This window comes from Triturus cristatus, chromosome 11 (genome assembly GCF_964204655.1).
Source record: "Triturus cristatus chromosome 11, aTriCri1.1, whole genome shotgun sequence".
Classification (NCBI taxonomy): Eukaryota; Metazoa; Chordata; class Amphibia; order Caudata; family Salamandridae; genus Triturus; species Triturus cristatus.
In genome coordinates this window covers 173,529,207-173,550,720 of record NC_140594.1, presented here as the reverse complement: position 1 = coordinate 173,550,720, position 21,514 = coordinate 173,529,207, and the positions used below count along the sequence as shown (strand labels likewise).

Genomic DNA, 21,514 nt, shown 5'->3' with positions numbered 1-21,514 from the left:
GTTATCTAAGCTTGCAAAATTCCACTAGTGGGTACAGGGGGGATCATCTTACGGTTCTGGACCCAGACCCCCACCACGCCGCCCCCCCCCCCCCAATACCAGCCACAGTTAATTTACCCTGGACCAGACATCTGAGGCCTTTGGGCACCATGGAGCAAACAGCAGGTACCCTTGCTCGCCCCTCCAGCTCAAGTCTACATCGTATTTCAGTAGACTGCCATTTAGATTACCTGGTCATAGTCCTCAAACAATATCGTCCGCCGTCTGGGGTGTGACCTCTGGCAATTCCGCCACCGATGTATCGTTTTCTCTGGGAGCTGGTGAACCTTACGATCTTTCTGCGTCCATTCCACTTACACTTGAAGTGAGACTGGAGCCCTTTTGGCTATGTTTCGCTACCGCCTGTAGCACTCTATGTCGTTCCAGGCTGAGGGCCCTAGGAGATGGAGCTCTGGACCCCATATTAGTGCTGCGAGGATTCTGTTGAAGTAAGTCTGATGAGGAATTGCGATGTTCCTGGGGCCGCCGCATGTCCAGCCATTCCCAGGCTTCTTGAGGTGTAGTGAAGAATCGAGGTCTCCCAGGATACGCCACTCTGAGCCGCGCAGGAAACAGCATTGCATTCGGCAATTGTAATTGGCAAAGTTTCTTCTTGACAGCTAAGAAGTATGCTCTGTTTCGCTGGACTTCTCTGGTGAAGTCCTAAAAAATCATTACTGCATTATTATCAATCTGCAATCCTTGTTTTTGGCGGGCTTGTTGTAGGATATGGTCTCTGTCCCTTAAATACAATAAGCGCGCCACTATCGGTCTAGAAGGGGCCCCAGGTCTAGGCGGTCGTGCCGGTATTCTATGGGCTCTTTCCATGGCATAGAAGGATGACAACCCTTCGGGGGCTACTTCTGCTCGGAGCCAATCTTCCAAAAAGTGCACCATATTCACACCCTCCGCTTTTTCCGGCACTCCGATGACTCGGATATTATTCCTGCAGGATCTTCCCTCGCTATCTTCGGCCTGCACTTCCAGCACTGTGACTTTAGTCTCCAAGTCCGTGAGTGTCTTCTGCTTCGCAGTTACCTTTTCTGGGAGGCCACCCAGCTCTTTCTCGGTAGTTATCACCCTTTCTTTGAGCTTCTGATAATCGTCCTTTAATAGGCTTAAGCCTGTGCCTATTGCGTCTATTTTCCCCTCCAGGGTCTCCCTGGAGACCGTGATTGCCTGCATGATATCCGTCAGTGTTGGCCTCCTGGGCGTCGGGTCATTTTCCACTTCCAACACCTCTTCCTCATCATCGGTCTGAGTGCCAGGGGCTTCTGCATTTAGGACTGTATATCCTCTTTTCTTTTGAGTTCTCCCCATCTTTCTGGGCAAATTCTGGCTTCTCTCCACTATCTCCAGGTAGTCTTTTGGAGGCAGAGGGCAGTTCCATTTTAGTACACTTTCTTGTCACCATTATTGTGTCTCCGGAATCCTCCAAGCCGTCGCCTCCAACGGAGCTGCGGTAATCCCTCCAGGACTCTACCTTCTTGCTTTCGCCTACTGCGATCTTTGTAGAAGGAACTTATATCACGCAGCGTGTTGCGCGCTCAGGGTTGCTGCAGGCTGGGCGTCACTAGTTGCAGGTGGGCCCAGGGGAACCCCATGACACGTGCCCCCTGCAGGGTTGCTTTATAGCCATGGGTTTATATATGTACTTTTAAAGCCAATACTTTGTAAAAACAGCTTAAATCTCTATCACAAACCCTTTTTGTAAAATTAGAAAGATGAAGACTAGCAGGACTGTGAAGCTGTCATTATGCATGTGTAAAAAAAGAGTCTGTGCTTTTAAGGACCTAGAGACTACCAGTATCCCATCATGCCCAGCAGGAGGCAGTTGCTTCAGTTTCTTTTGATGAGATTTGAGTGAAAGATAGGTCCAATAATCGTCTCTGTCCTCTCCACCGGGGAGGCGGGAGGGTAGTTTATGGCTTCAATGGAGATTCACCTGAGAGAGAACTGGGATTATAGGTAAGAAGCCATTCCTTCTCTCTCAGGGAGCTCCATTGACAGTCATAAGCACTGAATAGGGCAGCAATCCCATCCCCACCAAGAGAGGTGGAAAAGACAGAGGAACAATCAAACAGTCGCAGATGCACTACTGTGCATGTGCCAGAAATGTAACTCTAAGTGTGATCTTGAAGCAGCCTACGGGCAGAGATGACTTCAGCCCTGGCCTACTATACTTGGGGGTCCTCAGAAACCGCCCACTAATGACACAAAGTAGCATCATATTTTGATGCACCCGGGGCTTGTTTAACGTCAGCCGTGTAAATGCACTGTCTCAAATGCCTCTACTTGTCTCCTACTGTTCTCCTCCCATTGGTTCCACCGCTCCCAGCACAAATGATGCTGGAAAACAGGAAGTGAAAACTGCACGGCAAAAACCATGGAGACTGCATACTTCTGAAGATGTGGCACTCCCCTCCTAACAAAGCAACAGCACGTGTACCCATTCAGAGCACAGGGGCACTACCCTGCACTACCCCTACGGATCTCAGGCACCAGAGCCACAGAAACACCGGGTAGGGAGAAATACCGCATTGATGCTGATGACAATAGTAACGTTTTATCCATGGTGCTCGCATCATTTAATAATGTAAACAACACAGAGAACATGTTACTATTGTCATCAGCCGACAACGTTTTTGTATTCTTTAATGGTCTCCCTCACCCTCATTTGATGAGATCCTATCTCTCTGCACCCTGCCCCCATTATTTAGAAAGTCAATCACCCTGTATATATGTGTGTATATATACATATATATAAAAGATCTGCATGCCTTGTGAGGACACCGATTTAAAACTTGCTACACAATGAAAGCCTCCAGATATTATTAGTTCAACCCCTGCCCCCAACAAATGGGTCCCAAAGAGTTCTAAGACACCTTCACCGAATCAAGCATAGTTCATAGAGTTGAATGCAAGTCTCTCAATAAATGGGTCACATCACTTGAGCATGAAGTCTCTGCTCATGCAGGCCACTGCCTTTTAAATGTGCACATTTACCTCGAGATCGTAGGACCAATCAAGCCAACATATATCTTTTTTCTGCAGTGCTGCACCCGCCTGCAAAGGTACTTGAGACTGGGTGTTGCGAGATGCATAAGGTTCTTCGTACTTTATTTTGCGGCATTTGGCCCCTTTTCAATGGCTTAAGTACTTCTTCCTTAGACTGATCTATAGAAACAGATTTTGGTATGTCTAAGAACCCCGTTAATCATTACCAAATGGATCCACACTACAAGTGTGCATGGAGTGCTGCATTCTTGTCTCATTTTTTCCCTCTGTATGTGACAGAAAGCGAAGCAGGAATGCAGGAGAGTGAAGGTGTTGGGTGGAGAAGATGAAAAAGCTGCCATATAAACATCACTTCTGGCTCTATGTAGCCCCATTTGTCTGGCCTCCACCGGACAGTGGGATCAGTTGCTCTCTCAGATAGATTGCATTGCAGCTTCCTTGTGCTCGTTACCTGAACCCAAGTCCATAGAACATGGCCACATCCACAAGAGAGTTTGAGGAGTGTAAGGGGAGAAGAAAATTGTTAAGGAGTAGGATAGACAAGAATAGAAACATAGGCTGTAAAAGAAAAGTGAGATAGGAAATTTTAGAAAGGAGAAGTAATAGTAAGAGAGTGAGAAAACTGTGAGAATAGTATAGTGAAGGTGAGAAGGGCACATATTTAAAGAAATATGGTGAGGGAGAAGAAAAATGTCAGAGGGGAATGAGGGTACATGCAGCAAACTGTGAGTGAGACAGAGGGTTAGAAGCCCTCTACTGAATATTTTCATGGGTGCCCTTTAGGACTATCTCCAAAACCTGAAGTATTATCATATTTTATTGTGAAAAGTACTATTTGGGTAATTTTTGGAAAAAATATATAGAGTGTCTCCGCAGAACCCCCTGAGGAAAATTGGGCTTGTTTGTCACACTTATTTGCTTACTGCAAATCATTTCACTAATTTAAGCCCCACGAGTTTGGTGGACGACAACTCAATGCTTCCTGAGGTGGACATATATCACTGCCATGCCTGTGGGAGAAAGAAGATCAAGTCAGACCCTCATGATGTCTGCATCATCCGACTTCCAGAAAGCCATGGTACTGACAAATGCGGGAAAGGAAGAAGATTCACCTCCATGGCTGCATTTGCGTTGCAGGGTGCGCAATGTAATTCGTTTCATTTATTTATTCATGTACTTACCGCCAGTCGGCCGTATGCTGGAGTCTACTACCCCCCACCCTGCCCCTCTCCTGCCCCGCAACACTCCCACTACGAGCTGCTACTGCAGTGTAGTGGTCCTCGACATCGACCTACGATGTCTCAACATTGCTCTTCTCCTCAACGTCGACCCAGCCCTTGATGGAGAGCAAGTTGTTGCTATACCTTGTCTCAATGTCGATACTCTCAACGACGACCTGTTTTTGAGATGAACTCCTCTTTTTGGATCTTCCACGCCTGGGGTCCTCAGAGGTAGATGGAAGAGCCCTGGTAGAGAACTGACCGTCTCCTCGCTCTGATGTCCCACCTTCAGACTGTGCCTGCTGCCAGGGTCATTCTTCTGTGCCATGGAGGTGAATCTTCCTCCTTTCCCTCAGGGTTTGGCTTGAAAACTTTCTGCAGTGCTGGCATTTGTCAGGAACATGGCTTTCTGGAAGTCAGATGATGCAGACATCATGAGGGTCTGACTTGATCTTCTTTCTCCCACAGGCAGGACACTAGTCAAATAAAGATGCCATTTCTTTAGACAAAATACAACAAATTCCTGTAATAAAAAGACAGAAAATGCAAGGGACAGTTGAAAACCGTTGAATGATGTAGTTGTCACAAAAATCCACTAGTGATTTTTTAAGAGAAAAAGCAAAGAAGGCCTAGCTCATTGCGCCAAGATCCTGTCACCAGGAGGTGAACAAAAGAACTGAAGAAACTGCCACCTGTTGGGCATGATAGGATACTGGTATTCTCTGGGTTCTTAAAGTCGCAGATGCTGTTTTTACACTTACATAATGACAGCCTATAGGCCTGCTATACTTTATCTTTCTACTTTTACACAAAGGGTTTGTGTGAGAGGTTTAAGCTGTTTTGACAAAGTATTGGCTTTAAATATACTTATATATGGGTTTGTTTTTTTAGTACAATCTGAAGAATTTGGCCATTGTAGCCTTTCTGAAAAAAGGCGAACTTCTACACTTAAGAAGTTATACTATGGAAAAGTGCTCCGGGATACCCACACGTGGGCGGGACTATTCAGTGCTTATGTCTATCAATGAAGATCCCCTGAGAGAGAACAGAACCTACCCTCAGTGCAACACCAACAGGAGTGTGCAAACACTTTTAGATACAACATCACATTTTGGTGCAAATTCAATAAAAGTGTGGTTTCACATTCGGGTGCAAAATAAGCAATAAGAGGTTACATTAGATGCAAAAGGTGTGCATCAGTATAACATCAAATTTGATTAACATCACACAGGAATTGTCTGGAGCTCTGTCTGATTCCCAAACTGGATTCAGTCAGGGATTCAGTACAAAGGAATAAAGATTAAGGTTGTATCTAAAAGGGGAAGACAGTTCCTGGCATTCTTGCAAATTTAAGCAGCGTTTTCTTATGTAGGCAACGACCTCCTGAAATCAGTAGTATGAAATATGTTTGTGCCTGCAGCCCTGATTGAAGCTGCGTTTATGCTTTACATCAAAATAGTGCTAGAGTTTGTGCTGCCAGTATGGAGGAATGGAAAGAGACTCTGGTGTATTTTTGTCCGTAATGAAAATGCACTACATACTCTTCTAAATGTGTTTGAACTCTGTACGAAGAAGAAATAACTCCTAATATCTCAAATATGTCCACAATAATGATAACAGGCTCACCTTATACCCTGAACAAGAAATGTAGGTTGGATACCACCCCCATCATGTTGTATCAGACTTCTTGGTCTTAGATTCAGTAGCTTAGGGGTTAGCCTGCTAAAATAGAACAAGGTCACTTGATTCTGACGATCCACAACTTGTACTGAATAATTTTATGAATAATGGGGGTGATACAGTTCTGTTACTTTGCTAATGTACCCGGCAGGGGTAGATTCTGGCATTGAGCTTTAAGGCATGGACATTGTTTACTAACTGTCCAAAATGATTTTATGTGAAAACCTATGGGTTTTCCCAAACCAATCCGCCTTTATTTCATTAAAGAGAAAAATGGATGTGAGAAAGGTTATAGGTTAATTTGTGATCGTACTCCAAATCATTAGTTTTGTACACAGGTGCGTCAGTTCCCATAAGTTGACAACCTATATAAAGAATGCCCTAATCAAGTTACATTTAAATGGGTCACTGAAGTTTATTAAGACCATGTATGCAAACGTTGTGAAATGAAACATAAAATATATGTTAACTATGCAGATACAGAGCTCCTGGCTCCCTGTATGGAAGGTTCCATTTGGAGATCTGAAAAGATAAAACTTACATGTTTAGGTGAGGTTACACTGCTTCCTCAAGATATTTATAGGATAATACAAGCACAAAAGATGATTTATGTTTCAGTGCCAAATATCAAATGCTGGTCTTAGCATTAAACAACTATGCTAATGAGATATTGTTGCAGTATGGTATAGCTAGCTAAATAAGGCAGGCCTGGCTTCGTAGGAAGTACTTTAATGAAAGGTAAGCTGCTTATGGCGGGGATCAAATATGGATTTACGATGAGTCATTCCCATTGTTAAGATAATCCGTCATTTTATTAGACTGAAAAGATGGTTGTCTGTATGTATTATAATGATTTCAAGAAGAATGGTGTTTGATGATTTTGTGGATTCCCTTTCAAAATAAAACTATGACAAAGAAAACCTGAAATTTGAACATCTGAACTTCTGCATAAATATTTGCCACGATGGTCCTAGAACGAATTAATCTTGACACGTGTGGAAGATCCGTTCACCTAAGCTTCACATACATTTCATTTCAAGGCATAGAATTGATCAACAATTTGAATAGCCAATCCTCAAAAACATCTGAGTCTGATTCAAAAGCAGCAGATTGTGGGACCTTGTGTCGGCTCTAGTTCAGTAGCCATGCCCTCTTGGGCTCTCACGGACTGCGAAGGTCTTTTTCATCCTCTATTGAAATGGAGTCAGCAGATCCGATGGTTGAACCATTTTCTTCGTTCTCTTGAATTATACTGGATTCTCGTTTCTCTGAGGAACCTATGATAAATGGGCCACAGTTTGGTTAGCATGGGGAAAATGCATTACTGCAGTCAATGTCTCAATATAAGAGAACATTTAAAAAAAAAGAATGATTTTGCATCTCTCGCATCGCAAGAGGCAGGTCTCTTGTGTTTAATGAACACAGAGTGGGTTTCGGGTCAGCCCCTTTCAAAGCACTGGCTTGCTTGTTCGGTCTCCTTCAGTAACTGGCTTGAAACATAATCAATCACAACTGCTCTAAAATGCATGAGAAACTATTTTACATCTGATAAATACAGTGAACCATCACACATTTGAAACATATTCATAAATGCATCCTACGTCTTGCTATTTACTTAACAGTAGCCAACATTTTAAAAAAAGTACAATATCCATAGTTCTTAGAAGAAACAATACAACTCCCATGAGTAAATCACCCAATGGCAATCCAACAGAGCACAAACATTGATGACCACTGTAGATCCGCTTGTTCGTGTTTCTTGCCTTGAACTGCGCCTTGAGGGCAGCAGTGGGCATTAGAGACAGTGGAAGGTCAAAATTACTATTCTAACTTCAGACCCAGAATATTTGGGGAAAGAGCAACTTTCCACAAAATATTCCAGTAGGTTTATTTAGTATTCCAGTCCTGGAATATTTTGGGGAAAGTTTTAAATTCCCCAGCATTTTTAGGAAAGGTCAAAAAGTAGTGATTTTGAATGATGGAATTGCTGCCCCGAGGGCACAGCTCAGGGTCAAAAACAAAGAATACCCGTAGAACTGCCTTTTTCTTGCTGCTCAAAGGAGCCATGCTAAGGGCCTTTACTCTTTCTTATTAAGGGTAATGATTTACAATTGGCTGATTTAGAGGTATCTTTAGGATATGGAGTTGCTCCGACTACTGTCGGCCACACTAGTCGCTTTTCATCATTTGTTTGTCAGACTCAACCTGATTATTTAAATACTGTGCCTTCACAGAACGTCCGTTGCAGTCTGTAGGCCTGCCTGCAACCCCCTCCTCCGCTTCCTCCTTTTCACCTTGTCACAAGGGCGCCATTTTCTGGTGCTCAGTTTCCTCTCACTGCAGAGGAGCGTCTTCTGCCAGCGTTGCACGTCTCACTTGGATTCTGCCACTTCAGCCTTCCCCTTCTGACCTGTTGAGGGTCTCCACGTTCTCCCGCCCATCACTTACAGTCCTTTCAAAAGACAACGCAAAAGCCCGACCCAGAAGAAGTTCGGTGGGCGGGGCGAATAATGTCTTCAGTTTTTAACCCTCTTTTCCCTGGGAAAAAAATGATGCCCATTTCCGCCTGTGTTCATTGAATCCAGAGATTCTTTCTCACTTTTCTTGGTTGGGCCTGTGTCACTCTCACTGAGGGCTGGCCATCCCTTCCTACACCCATTGACGGGCAGTAGCCAGCACGCTCCATATATAGGGTGTTCGTGATGGGTACGTCCATAGATACTGCCAGAATAATATTTCCCAGCCCGGAAAAAATGCCTCATGGTAATTGTAGCTCTGCTACAATTGACCTCACCCCAGAGAGATTAATCAGTACGCTTTTAACAGAGACAGATCTATTTTTCACCAATGAATTCAAAACTACACTAAAAGAAAATTGGATCTCCTTCTTTGGGCCCTCTAGCTCGGTAACTAAATAATTTTCTCCCTCCTATTGGCCTGGCAACTGGAATCCCTCCTTCTGACAGACAAGCACCAGCTAGATCAAAAAAAGTATCTAAGGCAGCCACCTTAGACAGCCTAAAGAAGGGATATCTGGACTTCCTACCCAAGGGCAAACAAGATAGAGGAGGATTGCTATTCTGATGATTCAGAGACTGGGATGTGGTGTCTTCCTTAATGACATCTCTGTAATACAAGTTCTATAGAACATAGAACTTAGAATATAGTTGTTTGGCCTCTCATCTGGCAGTTGCTTCCCAGCCGCTGATGGATGAGGTGCATATTAAAAAACCTCTGTTGTAAACCTACAATGTTTCCGTTTCATCCTTCCTGGCGGGTAGCAGCGCTCTCTGCACCACCCCATCTCACCAACTCACCGTGCCAGCCATAAAGCTGTGGGGGTGTGACTGATTTCCATCTCATCATGATGGAGCGTTTAGTCAGGAGTAAGGTTAAGTCTATAAAGCGAAGTTGCACTTTCTGCGTCTTAGGGCGTCGTATCAATCCCAAGAGGCACACTGCGGGCGTGCCCGGGACGGGAATCCCAACCACGGCTTCGAGCAAGGAAAGTACCTCCGACCAATAAGGTGCGAGCACAGGGCACTGCCACAGCATATGTAGTAAGTCAGCGTCCTCTAATTTACATCTGGGGCAGCAGTGTTGTGTGGTCGGGAATATGCGTTGCAACCGGTGTGGGGTAAGGTACACCCTATGTTAAACCATATATTGAATGAATTTGAATTTGGCGTTACGTGGGATTTTCTTAGGGTATGCCAAGGCCCTGCTCCAGTCCTTATCCGTCAAGTCTGTGCCAAGGTCCGTGGACCATTTGTTGCGCAAGTCCGTCAGTGGGATTCTAGTGTGGGTAGTAATGCCTTTGTATAGCCACTTGGTGAGATGACGGCCTTCTCCCATTTGGTAGGTCATTAAGACCATTTCATGCCGAGGGGGTTCCTCTCTGTGGGGGGCCCAATGTTTCTTTACATATTGCAAGACTACAGCGTGTGTTAGATATATAACGCATCAGTGACTCCCTGTCGTCTGACAAAGTTACCATGATCCATAAGTGTGCCTTCATCAAATAAGTCACCCACAGTGGCCACGCCACCCTCCGTCCAGGGAAGCAGTCGCCGTTTAGTGAGGAGGCCAGTGGGGGTAGGGATGCTAAGAAGTGGTGTGGTGTCAGAATAAGGAAGGCAGCTACGCGTGTAGTGTATGGATTTTCTCCAGTATATGAGCGCCGTGCGCAGGAGCGTCGTGGTGTCGGCCGGGATCTTAGCCAGCGGTAGGAGCAAGATATGCAACCGCCCTCAGTCTAGATCAGCGGGAGTATAATCAATTTCATGTAAGTTGCGCCCTGCCAACCAATACGAGAGCCATTGTAATTGGCTCCCGTAACAGTATGAACGAAAATCTGGGGCACCTAGTCTACCCTTATCGGTGTCCAACTTCAGCTTGGTTAGCCCCACTCTACGGCGGCCGTTACCCCAAATCAAGGCGGAGAGTGTAGTGTTCAGGGAGTTAAGAAGTGGGGATGGGATCACAACCGGCAGGTTAGTGAAAAAGTACAGTAGCCGTGGTAGGACTACTATTTTTGAAATCGCCACTCGACCCATCACTGAGAGTGGTAGGGAGGACCAGAAGGTGACCTGTGAACGGAGAGATCTTATAGCCTTACCCAGGTTACCCTCAACGAGGTCCGGCGCAGTTCGATAAACCTGTATACCCAGATATTTGAACGTATGTGCGGCAACAGTTAAGGAGTGGGAGCCGACTGGATCGCCTCTGGGCGTTCCCCTTGGTGGAAAAAAAGGCATAAGACTTACTTTCATTTATACTAAGGCCTGACAGCTGCGCAAAAGAGGCGAAGATGCCCGGGATGGGTGTGAAAGAGGATAGGCCGTCGGAATACAGAATAATATCGTCCGCGTATGCGGAGATTGCGTGTTGTCTGCCCCAGGCGTATTCCCATGTGCGCCGCCGATAGCCGTACCCTAAGAGCCAATGGCTCCAGGGCCAGCACAAATAACAGGCGGGACAAAAGGCATCCCTGACATGTGCCTTTACCAATCGGGTATTAAGGGCCATAGTTTCCAGGTAGGAACAGGGGTGTAATGTTGCTAAATAAATTGATATTGGACTCTGAATCCGAACGGTTCAAGATGTCTTCTGAGGAGTCAGACAGAATTGGATGGGCTTCATCTCTGAACCTGCTGGCCGTCTCAAGTGCCTCCGCCTGATCTTGTAGGGCCTGCTCCGGTGTGGGAATCCTGGAGATTGGTCCAGACGTATGCCAGCCTCATATCAGCGCCGGTGTCCAGCAACGTACCCAGTGTCCAGGACAGTGACATAGGGGGGAGCGGATCAGCACACAATCTGCAGCTGACGATCACAGCCCACAACAACCATCCGTCATCAGCAGCACAATGGGTGGCCTGCAGTCGACAATCCCCTAGATGCTCCCCCAGGCATGGCCGCAGCGTTCAGTTAGGGGACGGCAGTGGTAGGCACCAGGGACAAGCTCTGACCGCTCCCGCAGATACCAGGCCGCAAGTGTCCGCAGTAAAGCTGACCCCTCGCAGATGTTACCAGCCGGCATAGAATGGGTTCGGCGATGAGGTCTTCAGTCGCGGCAGGGCCCACACGCAGCGTCACTCATACCCGGCACGGCAGGGTCACAGGCGAACAACAGCTGCAGATGTGGCGCTGCTCCACGAGCACCGGCTCTGGCACTCCAGGGATGGCCGACGGAGTTGATACGGCCAGCAGCACAGGTCCTCGGATGCCCCGCTCAGCCGCGGGTCAGAAGGGAGGCAGGCAGGCTGCTCGGCAGGGTCACTCCCGCTCAGGGCCTCAGCGGCCGGCGGACCGGGCCTGATCGTCGCGCCGCTAACTCCTCTGCATCACCCTCCCCTCCTTGGTCGTGGGGGGGCCCCAGCAGTGGCCGAACGTAGAGTGTCTCACCGGCCCCGGCCTCCGCCACAGTGCCGGCGTCTCCTCCGCTCGTCCCCGGGGACAGGCCGCCGGCTCCGCGGCCCACGCCCAGCAGCAAGGCCCTCTTCGGAGATCGAGAGAGGCCAGCGTAACACAGCGGCGAATTACCGGGTGAGTGTCCCCGGCTTGTAAGAGCGCACTCAGCAGGAGGTTTGGTGAACGTTGGGAGCCGAAACTGCTAGGATTAGGCAGGATTTAGCAGGTCCGGGCGTGGAGCTCGCTCACTGTGCGGCCGCCATGCTCAGCAGTTAGCCACGCCCCCGTTTCCATTTCATCCTGTTGAAGATCTTTTCTTGGCGACGAGCGAGGGATAACTTTTGGAGTCTAGCAGATAAAGCACCTCAACATCAAGCCGGAGATACATAGAAATGTGGTTGCTGTTGTGAACTGCTGAATCACTTCAAGCGCATATTGAAAGGAAACTTGGCGTGAGTTTAAAACAACCTCATGAGTAAGCAGGTGGATTGGACCCGCAAGGTACTGTGTATTTTAATATTGGGGTTTGTTTTAAAGAAATTAGAAGCTCGGCGGTTGAAGGGCACAGCTTGAGCGCTCCATAGAGGATTAGGCAGCACGAGGAGACGGTGCGCAATCAGCGCATGAGAACACGCTAGATTAAAGTTGGTGTCTTTTATGTCATTACATTCCCTGAGCGTGTATCGCGCATGAAAGAAACAGCGCTTATTTACAAGAGAGATCACTTGGTGAGTGCATATCCATGCGTGTGATCAAAAGAAAAAGACGATCAGTCTAAGAGTTAGTATTAAAATAAGCCGAACAGAGCTTTGAGGAATGAACTTCCGCTATTGTTTAAAATAACTTATTTAGATTATTAAAAGGAGAAAATTATAATAGAAGAAAATTACCGGAAAAAAGAAACCTCTGGTCACACGGCAGGCAAGCTCGTGAAAGTGAAAGGAGCTTGACAAGTTTTGCGGAAGCAAGTCCACTAAGTTGGGAAACCTGTTGGAAGCTCAGCAGCTCAGCAAGCAGGCCAATCAGGAGCAAGAGTGAATCACAAAGTTGGGTAACCTATTGGAAGCTCAGCAGCTCAGCAAGCAGGCCAATCAGGAGCAAGAGTGTGTCACATGAACTGCTTGATAGGAGAAACAGCGGTGACACACACACTAGGAAGTAATTATAAAAATAAAAAAACTTTATTAAAGTTAAAGCAAAAACATGACAAATACAGTAATATGAAACAAAGAAAAATATATTGAAAGCTGTTATAGGTGTATTTTTTGTAATATCCAGGAAGAAATACAACTGTGATACACACACACATATAGGATTTTCTTCAATTGAAAATTAATTAATGATATAGGAAATTTATGTCAAGTAAACAAGTAAATTTCTTAATATAGTGCTGTTTTGGTGATTTAAAAGTATATGTTTGTATTTATCACAAATTCCTTATAAGTAACTTTGCAAACATTTATTATAAGAACGATTGGTTTATGGTGATGAATACATCTGTGTCTTCTTCGGTGACAGGCACACCTTTAAAAAAAAAAAGAAAATATAGTAAATAATACTTAGTGTGTTAATTTAGTTTCAAGTTTGCACTGTAGTTTCAACATTCTAAATAGTGTTTAACTTCTACTTCTACAAGATATTAACAAGTGTGACATGCAAAACGTACCAACACCGCCATTTTTTTTAAGCAGCCATGGAGAACCACTGGTTAAATGGAGCAAGTGGAAGAAGGTTTTTGCAAATTACGCAAGAGTCTGTGAAACAGACCTGAGTGCAGAAAGGAAGTATTCATTGCTTTTACATTGTCTTGGCGGTGAAGGTCAGGAAGTGTTAAAAAATTTACCTGATCTAGCTGTGGAAGAACAGAGAGGGTTAAATGAATATGAGATATGTATTTTGCAACTAGATAAGCATTATTTGCCAAGAGTTAGCACAATAATGGAAATATACCATTTTGGTTTAAGGGAACAGGGTAAGGAGGAATCAGTTGAAGATTATTTAACTTGTTTGAGGAAGTTGGCACTAAGTTGTAAGTTTGGGGCAGCTAACAAAGAACGAATACGAGATCAATTTGTTTTAAAATGTAGAGAAGACAAAATTCGAGAAGAATTGTGGCTTAAGGATGAGCCTCCATTAGAAGAAGTAATTTCAATTTCAAAAAGGGTATAACACATGTTAAAATGTGTTACTGAATTAAAATGTGAAAAAGAGAAAACAAAATCCACTGTAGAAGAAGTACAAGAAAATGTATGTATTTGTTTGAATGTTTTCGATGTGGCAAGTCTGGTCACAAAGCGAATTCTAAAGCCTGTCCTGCTTTGGGCTTCGTCTGTCATGGTTGTGGGAAAAAGGTTCTTTTTATAAAGTTTTGTAGATCAAAACAGAAAAGATTTCAAAACAAAGATGTGAAAGAAGTAATTTGTCAAGTCACATAAACTAAACAAAATGATCATCCCATTGGTAGTGTGAAAATTGAGGGAGTTGAGCTAAAAATGAAATTTGACTCATGCTCTCATCTTACAATTATTCCTAAAGCAATCTATTGCAAGTGGTTCAGGACAAGAACAACTTATATAAGATGGATGTAAACCCAGATGGTTATGGTGGTCAACCCATCAGTATGGTGGGGTATTTTAATGCCTGCATTGAGATGGAAAAGAAGTTGATTGTGGGAAAAAATGATGTGTCCAAACAAGGTGATTGTTTACTAGGTTGGCCACACCAGCGTTTAATGGGGGTCACTCTAAATCCAAATGCTGAACCACAAATACAAGTTCAGGGAGTTGAAAGCAATTACAATGATTTTGTAGTAGAATTTCCTCTTTTATTTAAAGAGAGACTAGGGTGCTTGAAGGGATATAAGCACTGTATCAAACTCAAAAGTGGGGCTGTTCCTTCAGTAGCCACGGTAAGGAGGATTCCTATTGCTTTACAGGAGAAGGTTGAACAAGAATTAGAAACGCTTCTTAATCAAGAAATCATTACTCCTGTGGAAGCATCTGAGTGGTTGGTACCAGTTGTTGTTGCTAACAAACCCAATGGTGACATAAGACTATGTGTGGACCTAAGGTCTCTTAACAGGGTAGTAGTAGTAGACAAATTTCCTCAACCTAACATAGACAAAATAATGTCAACATTGAATGGTGCAAAAAATTTCACAACTCTGGATCTTACACAGGCATATCACCAGATAGAACTTACTCGTGATTCACAAGACTTGACAGCATTCATCACTCTAATGGGTGCGTTCAAATATAAGAGAATGCCGTTTGGTCTTGTGTCTGCTGCAACATCAGTTTGTCTGAGAGTGATGTCTTCCATTTTAAAAGGAGTGAAAGGTGTCAAATGCTACCAGGATGATCTATTCATTTTTGGATCAAATCAGCAAGAACATGATATCAGAGTGAGAATAGTTCTGGAGAAACTTGAAAAAACTGGTCTCACTTTAAAATTTGAGAAATGTAAGTTTCGGTGCAAGAAGTAAATAATTTGGGACATCGTATTATGGCCACAGGAATTAGTCCAAAAAAAGAATTGGTGGATATGATTCTCAAACTAGCTTCCCCGAAAACAAAAGAAGAAGTTGTATCTTTCTTAGGCATGGTCGAATATTATGGCAAGTTCATAGATAATTTGGCAAGCAAATCTAATAATATGAGACTGTTATTAAGTAAAAACAAAGAATTTGTTTGGTCACAAGAATGTCAATGTGAATATTTAGAATTGAAAGAAAATTTGAAAGATGCTCCCAAATTGCAGTCTTTTATCCCGGGTATAGACATTACAGTGGTGACAGATGCTAGGTCAAAGGGTTTAGGTGCCATTCTAAAGCAAACTAGGGACGGAAAAGAACATCTAATTGCTTGCCCTTCAAGGAGTTTGCGGGGGCAGAGTTAAATTACTCTGTAATTGAAAAAGAGGTGCTGGCCATTTACTGGGAACTTAATAAGTTTTGCAATTATATTTGGGGTACATTTTTTAAAGTATGCACTGATCACAAACCACTGAGAGAAATGTTTTCAAAAAGGGGTCTGGATTTTATTTCCTAAAGTATAAGGCTTTGGGTGATTGGTCTACAGGATTTTAATTTTGAAGTTGAACATCTATCAGGTGTAGACAATGTAACTGCAGATTGCCTGTCCAGTTTGGTATGCAATGTAGAAGATGAACTATTAGTGGAGGATGTTATGGAGGATGAAGTCTTTGTTTGCAAAATAACTTCAGGAATTATTAATGAGGTTGAATGGAAAGAAGAAGTACAAAAAGATTGTGAGTTGTTAAAGGTCATAAACATGATACAACTGAAGGAAGTATTTGATAACTCTTTGTCAAAAATATGGTGTATGATTGCGAATGAATTGTCTGTTGAGAGAGGAATACTGTTAAGAGGCACGAAGTTAGTTCCTCCTTCATCTTTGAGGAAGAAAATTATGGAAGAGGCACATCAGGGACACTTACGTATAGTGAAGACTAAAGAGAGATTGAGAGCTAGTTTCTGGTGGCCCGGGATGGATTTGGAGATAGAGCGAGAAGTTAGAGTGCATTCAATGTAAGATCAGTGATAAGATTCTTACCATTCGTACAGTGCCCTATGATTTGTCGAAGGTTACCGGGTAGTCCCTGGGAGGATATCGCAATTGTTACTCCTTTTTTGATAGTTCTAATTGATCTGTATTCTAGATGGGTGGAGGTTTCGTGTGTGTCAGATGTGACTTCTGCATGTGTGATTTGATTTTTGCAAGATGTGTTCAAAAGGGAAGGTTTTCCTAGAACACTCTGATAATGGTCCCCAATTCTGTTCAAAGCAAATTAATGATTTCTTACAGACGTGTGGCATTCAACATAAAAGATGTGCAATTTATCATCCTGAGGCAAACGGGTCAGTTGAAAGATTTTATAGAGTGATAAAGTAGAACATTCGACTGTCCAAAGTAAACTCTTTAAATTGGAACAAGGAATTGCAGAAATGTATCTTGGCACATCGTTTTACACCTCACACTACCGCTAAGAAGTCTCCCTTTGAATTGTTCAAGGGAGGAGCTCCTAACCCATGTTTGAGCCCAAGTTGGATGACTTGGGGTAAAGGAATAAAAGATGATTGTGTTGGTGCTTGGAGGCTAAGAGAAGAAAAGTAGCAGCTTAAAAATAAAATAAATTTTTATGAAAGAAAAAGAGTAAAGGAAGTTGATGTAAGGGCAGGTGATTTGGTTCGAGTGAAGGCACCCGTAGGTGCTTTGTCTTGGTGCAGATACACAAAGCCAATTTGTGTAACAAAATGTTTTAGGAATGCTGTCAAATTGGAGGATGGAAGAATTTGGAATATGAATCAAGTGGTCATCCTCAAATCTAACCCCGAAATAGGAAAAGATGATAAGGATAGGCTTGATGTCTCAGATAAGTTGTCTCGTTCAGATATAAGTCGAAGCGAACGTAAGACAACCATGCCATCTTATCTCAAGGACTATGTTAACTGGTACACTTTTAGTTTTATTGTGTTATAATATTATCTTTTCAATGTGATTTGTAATTCTATGTTTTTTGTACATTTCTTTATTGGAAGGGAGATGTGTGGTATCTTTCTTAATGACCTCTCCGTAATACAAGTTCTATAGAACATAGAACTTAGACTGTAGTTGTTTGGTCTCTCATCTGGCAGTTGCTTCCCACCCGCTGATGGATGAGTGCATATTAATAAACCTCTGTTGTAAACCTACAACATTTCTGTTTCATCCTGTTGAAGATCTTTTATGGGGTGTAGCTGGGGTGTTTGGGGTGTTACATTCCCATAAAAATTGTATTCTCTAGAAAATAGCTGGGAACAAGTGCTTTTAGTTGGGTATGGTGAAGTGTCTGTTGGTTTTCACCAGGGATTTGTACATGCCCACACTGACAAAAAAACACACACACACTCTCTCGTCCCTGTTAATTAGTTTGAAAAATGTTGTGTTTTAAGTGCCCCTAAAAATCCGCCCATCTTTCTCTTTCCACTGCCCCTTAAGCACCCACAAGTCCTGTTTTTTCTTTAAAGTGTTTTAACAAGCTATCCGAGAGTGACTATTGGGAACTCTGAAGCTCACACTCCTCCAATCTTATTGACCAAGATAAGCCCCTGTTAACGATGCTGAGGAAGCCAACTCAGATCCCTCAGAAAGGGACCTAGAATGTCCATAGCATCTCTTTCTCAAGCACATCAGATTGGATGAGGAAGCCGGGGAAGGCCCTTCCAACTCAGCTCCATCTGGTCTGCTCAATAATACACTCGACACAGAGCACATTGTACATCCCCATTCTTCCGACTGAGTTCTCTTGGTGAGAACAACTGCCTATCTCCAGTCTAGACTCAGGAAACCTTTTTCTAAAAAGAAGAGCAGCCGACTAAGGGCACAATGTCCGCACCCTTCTTTAGGATGTCAGGTTACTAATTCACTGAGATTGACTCGAAATTGTTTTCATTTTTGTGTAAGTACATTAAGTATCCAAATAAATGTACTGATAGGTGCTGACGGGCCTCTCAAGATAAATGTTTAGATCTCTCAAGATACATTTTAGATCTCTCAGATCTGCTTTTAAAATTTTGGCTTGGCCTCCATGGCTTAAGAACACTGTAACCCTACTGACCCAGATTAATTGGCAGGTTGGGTCCAACAGCCAGTATGGCTTCTGGGAAAAGCAAATTGCGCCCTCTCTGCAGAGAGACGCAGATGCATTCTGTTAAGAATGGACTCTAAACTTTGAGACTTGGCCACTAACGAGGATAGTCAATTGACTGGGAGCTTCATGTTTGCTTAGTCTTTTTTAAAAGTGTATACAGATTTTGTCAGTATTTTTACATCCTTGCATAAGGCTAAAGGGGTTTGAAAAAAGTCTTAAATCAAAACCTTTATCCCAGGGTCAACAGATAGAGGGGGTTCTGCACACGCTGGGCCGCCTTTCAGTCCCCATTCAGACATTATCCAAGGAGTTAAGGTTACTTGGGCAAATTCCAACTGGGAAAAGTCTTATTCTCCCCCAAATCCATAGGCCACAGAAATCATGGACACACACGCAGAGGAAATGTAACCTAATTTTTGGGTAAGAATTCTCATTTCTTTCTCATCAAAGCTAGGGGGTAAGATTTGCTTATTCTTTCATGACTGGCACAAATTACTCAAGATGCTTCTGAATTCTTCAAATGGTGAGAAGCTTCCAGCGATTCCTGGGCATGTCTTTGTTTTGCTATGGCAGCGCTGCCTATGCTCCGACCGGCTGCTGCTGCAGGCCTGCGAGTAGCAGAGAATGTGGAGGTGTGGCCCTGATTTCATCCTTGAGGCCTGGCTATGACGATTGCAGGCTATTTCATCGCTGAGGCCTGGCTATGATGATTGCAGGCTAAAGAAGTTTCCTTAGGCTGGACAACTGGGACATTGCAAGGCTGGGTTATCTGAAGGTTGAAGTTGAATGCTCAATCCGAGGGCATCATAAACACTGGAGCACACCTCACAGCACAAGTCGACCTCACAGTGAGGCATTGACAGTGGAAGGAGACCCCTCTCAAATGCGAGGTTATGAAAATGTACATACAGAGAGGGTGAACTTGAAAGATAAGTTGTAAATATATCATACTAAGCGATGACATAATAGACTATGACCTAATTGGTAAAAACCAACACAAACAGAATCAGAGTGTGGTGTAAGTGCTGAAATATTTTAAGGCTGAACTTTTCTCAACTATGTTGGCAGGTTGTACGACCCAAAGCCTTGAAATACAGTGGAGTGATTGAGTGTGCACAGTTTCACTTATACATCTGCTCATGCTGCCCTGCTGTTGACTTCGCACCATTCATGTGGGAATTATGCCGCCTGAAAGGCAAGGACGCCATGTGGATCAGTGCGATTGAGGCTGGAAGCTCAGACATCCACTATTGCTTGTGTTAACAGACTGCTTGTGGTTGTGACAGCTGGGCCACTCCTGCAGCAGAGTTCGCTTTTTGTTGCACCAGAACATGGCCCAGTTAGTCATATATCTTTCCGCTACCCAGCAGTGCACGTGGCATGGACCATGTGAGAAAGCAGATTATTAGTTGAAGTGGATGGTAGTCCTCTTCAGGTAATAAAGGCAACATTGCTTACTAGGTCCAGTTAGGTCACAATAATTTAAATGTGCGCTCATCCCTTGTTGCTGTAGCACAGAGCAGACAGGCTTAACTTAGGAGAAATATGTAAAGCATTTGTTAGTACCAAAACAAGTAAAAGGCAGAAAGCAAAACTCAATAAAAATATCCTTCCAATTTATAAAAACTGAATACATTCTAACAAATAAATAGGCACCAGAACAACACAAATCCAATGTAGGGACCCGGAGATATGATTTTTCAAACTGTTAGATGTTTCTAGTGCCACAACGCACAAAGCATCAATGACAGTTACACGGTGGCATTAGACCGGGTCACACTCAAATATCAAGGTCAAGCACGTATTGGATATAAGGACGAGGTGCAAAGTTTACTTTCCGACTCTTTTTCTGGAGAAAAGTCCTCATCAACAAGGCAATCGGCAGATCAGGATGCAGGCTGGACCTGAAGAAGGGCTTGTCGGCGCTGGCTGGTTGAAGTGCAGTACCTCGGTGGGAGCCTCGGTCACAGAGGAAAGTTACAGCCACTCGACATCAAGAAAAATATGAGCAGGCAGAGTCCAAAGTTGGGATCCAGGAAGGCATCATCTTGGTCCCTGTGATATCCTCTATTTTCAAAGTTAAAAACTTTTCTGAAAGTCAGGATCCTCTCAGCAGCAGTTCAGTGGTAGCCTCTGTTTTTTATTGCAAAAAGTTCAGAACACGTTTCTGAGAGTCCTGTCTTGCAGTTTGGGGGTGGGGGGAAGAGAACAACCTACTACCAGCCAAGGGTCCAGGACTTTTGGGCACCACTTGAGAGGTTAAGACTCAACCTCCCAGAAGCCACCAGCAGGGTGCAGGGCAAATCGGAACTGGCCAGCTGGGCTCAGAAGAGATGCAGACTTCTTGCAGCTTTTGTGTTCCTGGAGCCGAACAGAATGTGGTTAGCCAAAGAGCCCTGGGAGTCCACTTTTCTGTCCTGGGTAGAAGTGGGGAGCAGGTCCAGCCTTAATATTTCTCACTGCAGTTTCAACAACAGGTGCAGTCCTTCTTCTGTCTTCCACAAGCCAGAGGTGTTCTCAAGAGTGCCACTTTAATGCCTTGCATTAGCTTGTAGGTGAGGGAATCTCCCTGGCAATAGGAAAACTTTCCCAGGGTCAACCCTGCCCACTTTGACATCGTTGCCTGGGGGTTTGGCCCTAAACAAGCCCACAGTGCCTGGCCAAAGCAAAATCCAACATGTCAGAGCCTATCTCCCCTGATCGGAGTTCTGGCCACACCCCTGAGGGTTGTCTATGGAAATGAGGAACTCCACCTGCAAACCAGTTCTGAAACAGGTTTCCCCTATTGGTTTTGGTGCCAATCCTGACTACCTGGACAATGGAACGGACAGGCCTAGGTTTGAGTTACATCTGCCTCTGACATGGGTTTCCCCTTTGAAGTTGGTGGGCACATCCCCCAGGCTATTCTGTCAGTAGGAGGCCAGACCTCCTCCCACCCAAAGTCCTTTTGTTCCCTTTCCTGGGAGCCATTCACATCTCCTAGTAGGGAGAAATCA

At 44.1% G+C, this 21,514-nt stretch overlaps 1 protein-coding gene across 1 annotated transcript in view; it reads right to left on the bottom strand.

Annotated features, from left to right (window-relative positions):
* Positions 1–6,346: 6,346 nt before the first annotated feature.
* The window catches only part of FAM216A (family with sequence similarity 216 member A), a 216,517-nt gene continuing 201,349 nt past the window's right edge, over positions 6,347–21,514 (bottom strand). Inside the window, exon 8 of the mRNA XM_085633930.1 lies at positions 6,347–7,234. Coding sequence (XP_085490056.1) covers positions 7,119–7,234 — 116 coding nt within the window. The 3' untranslated portion in view covers positions 6,347–7,118. The remainder of the gene's footprint in view (positions 7,235–21,514) is intronic.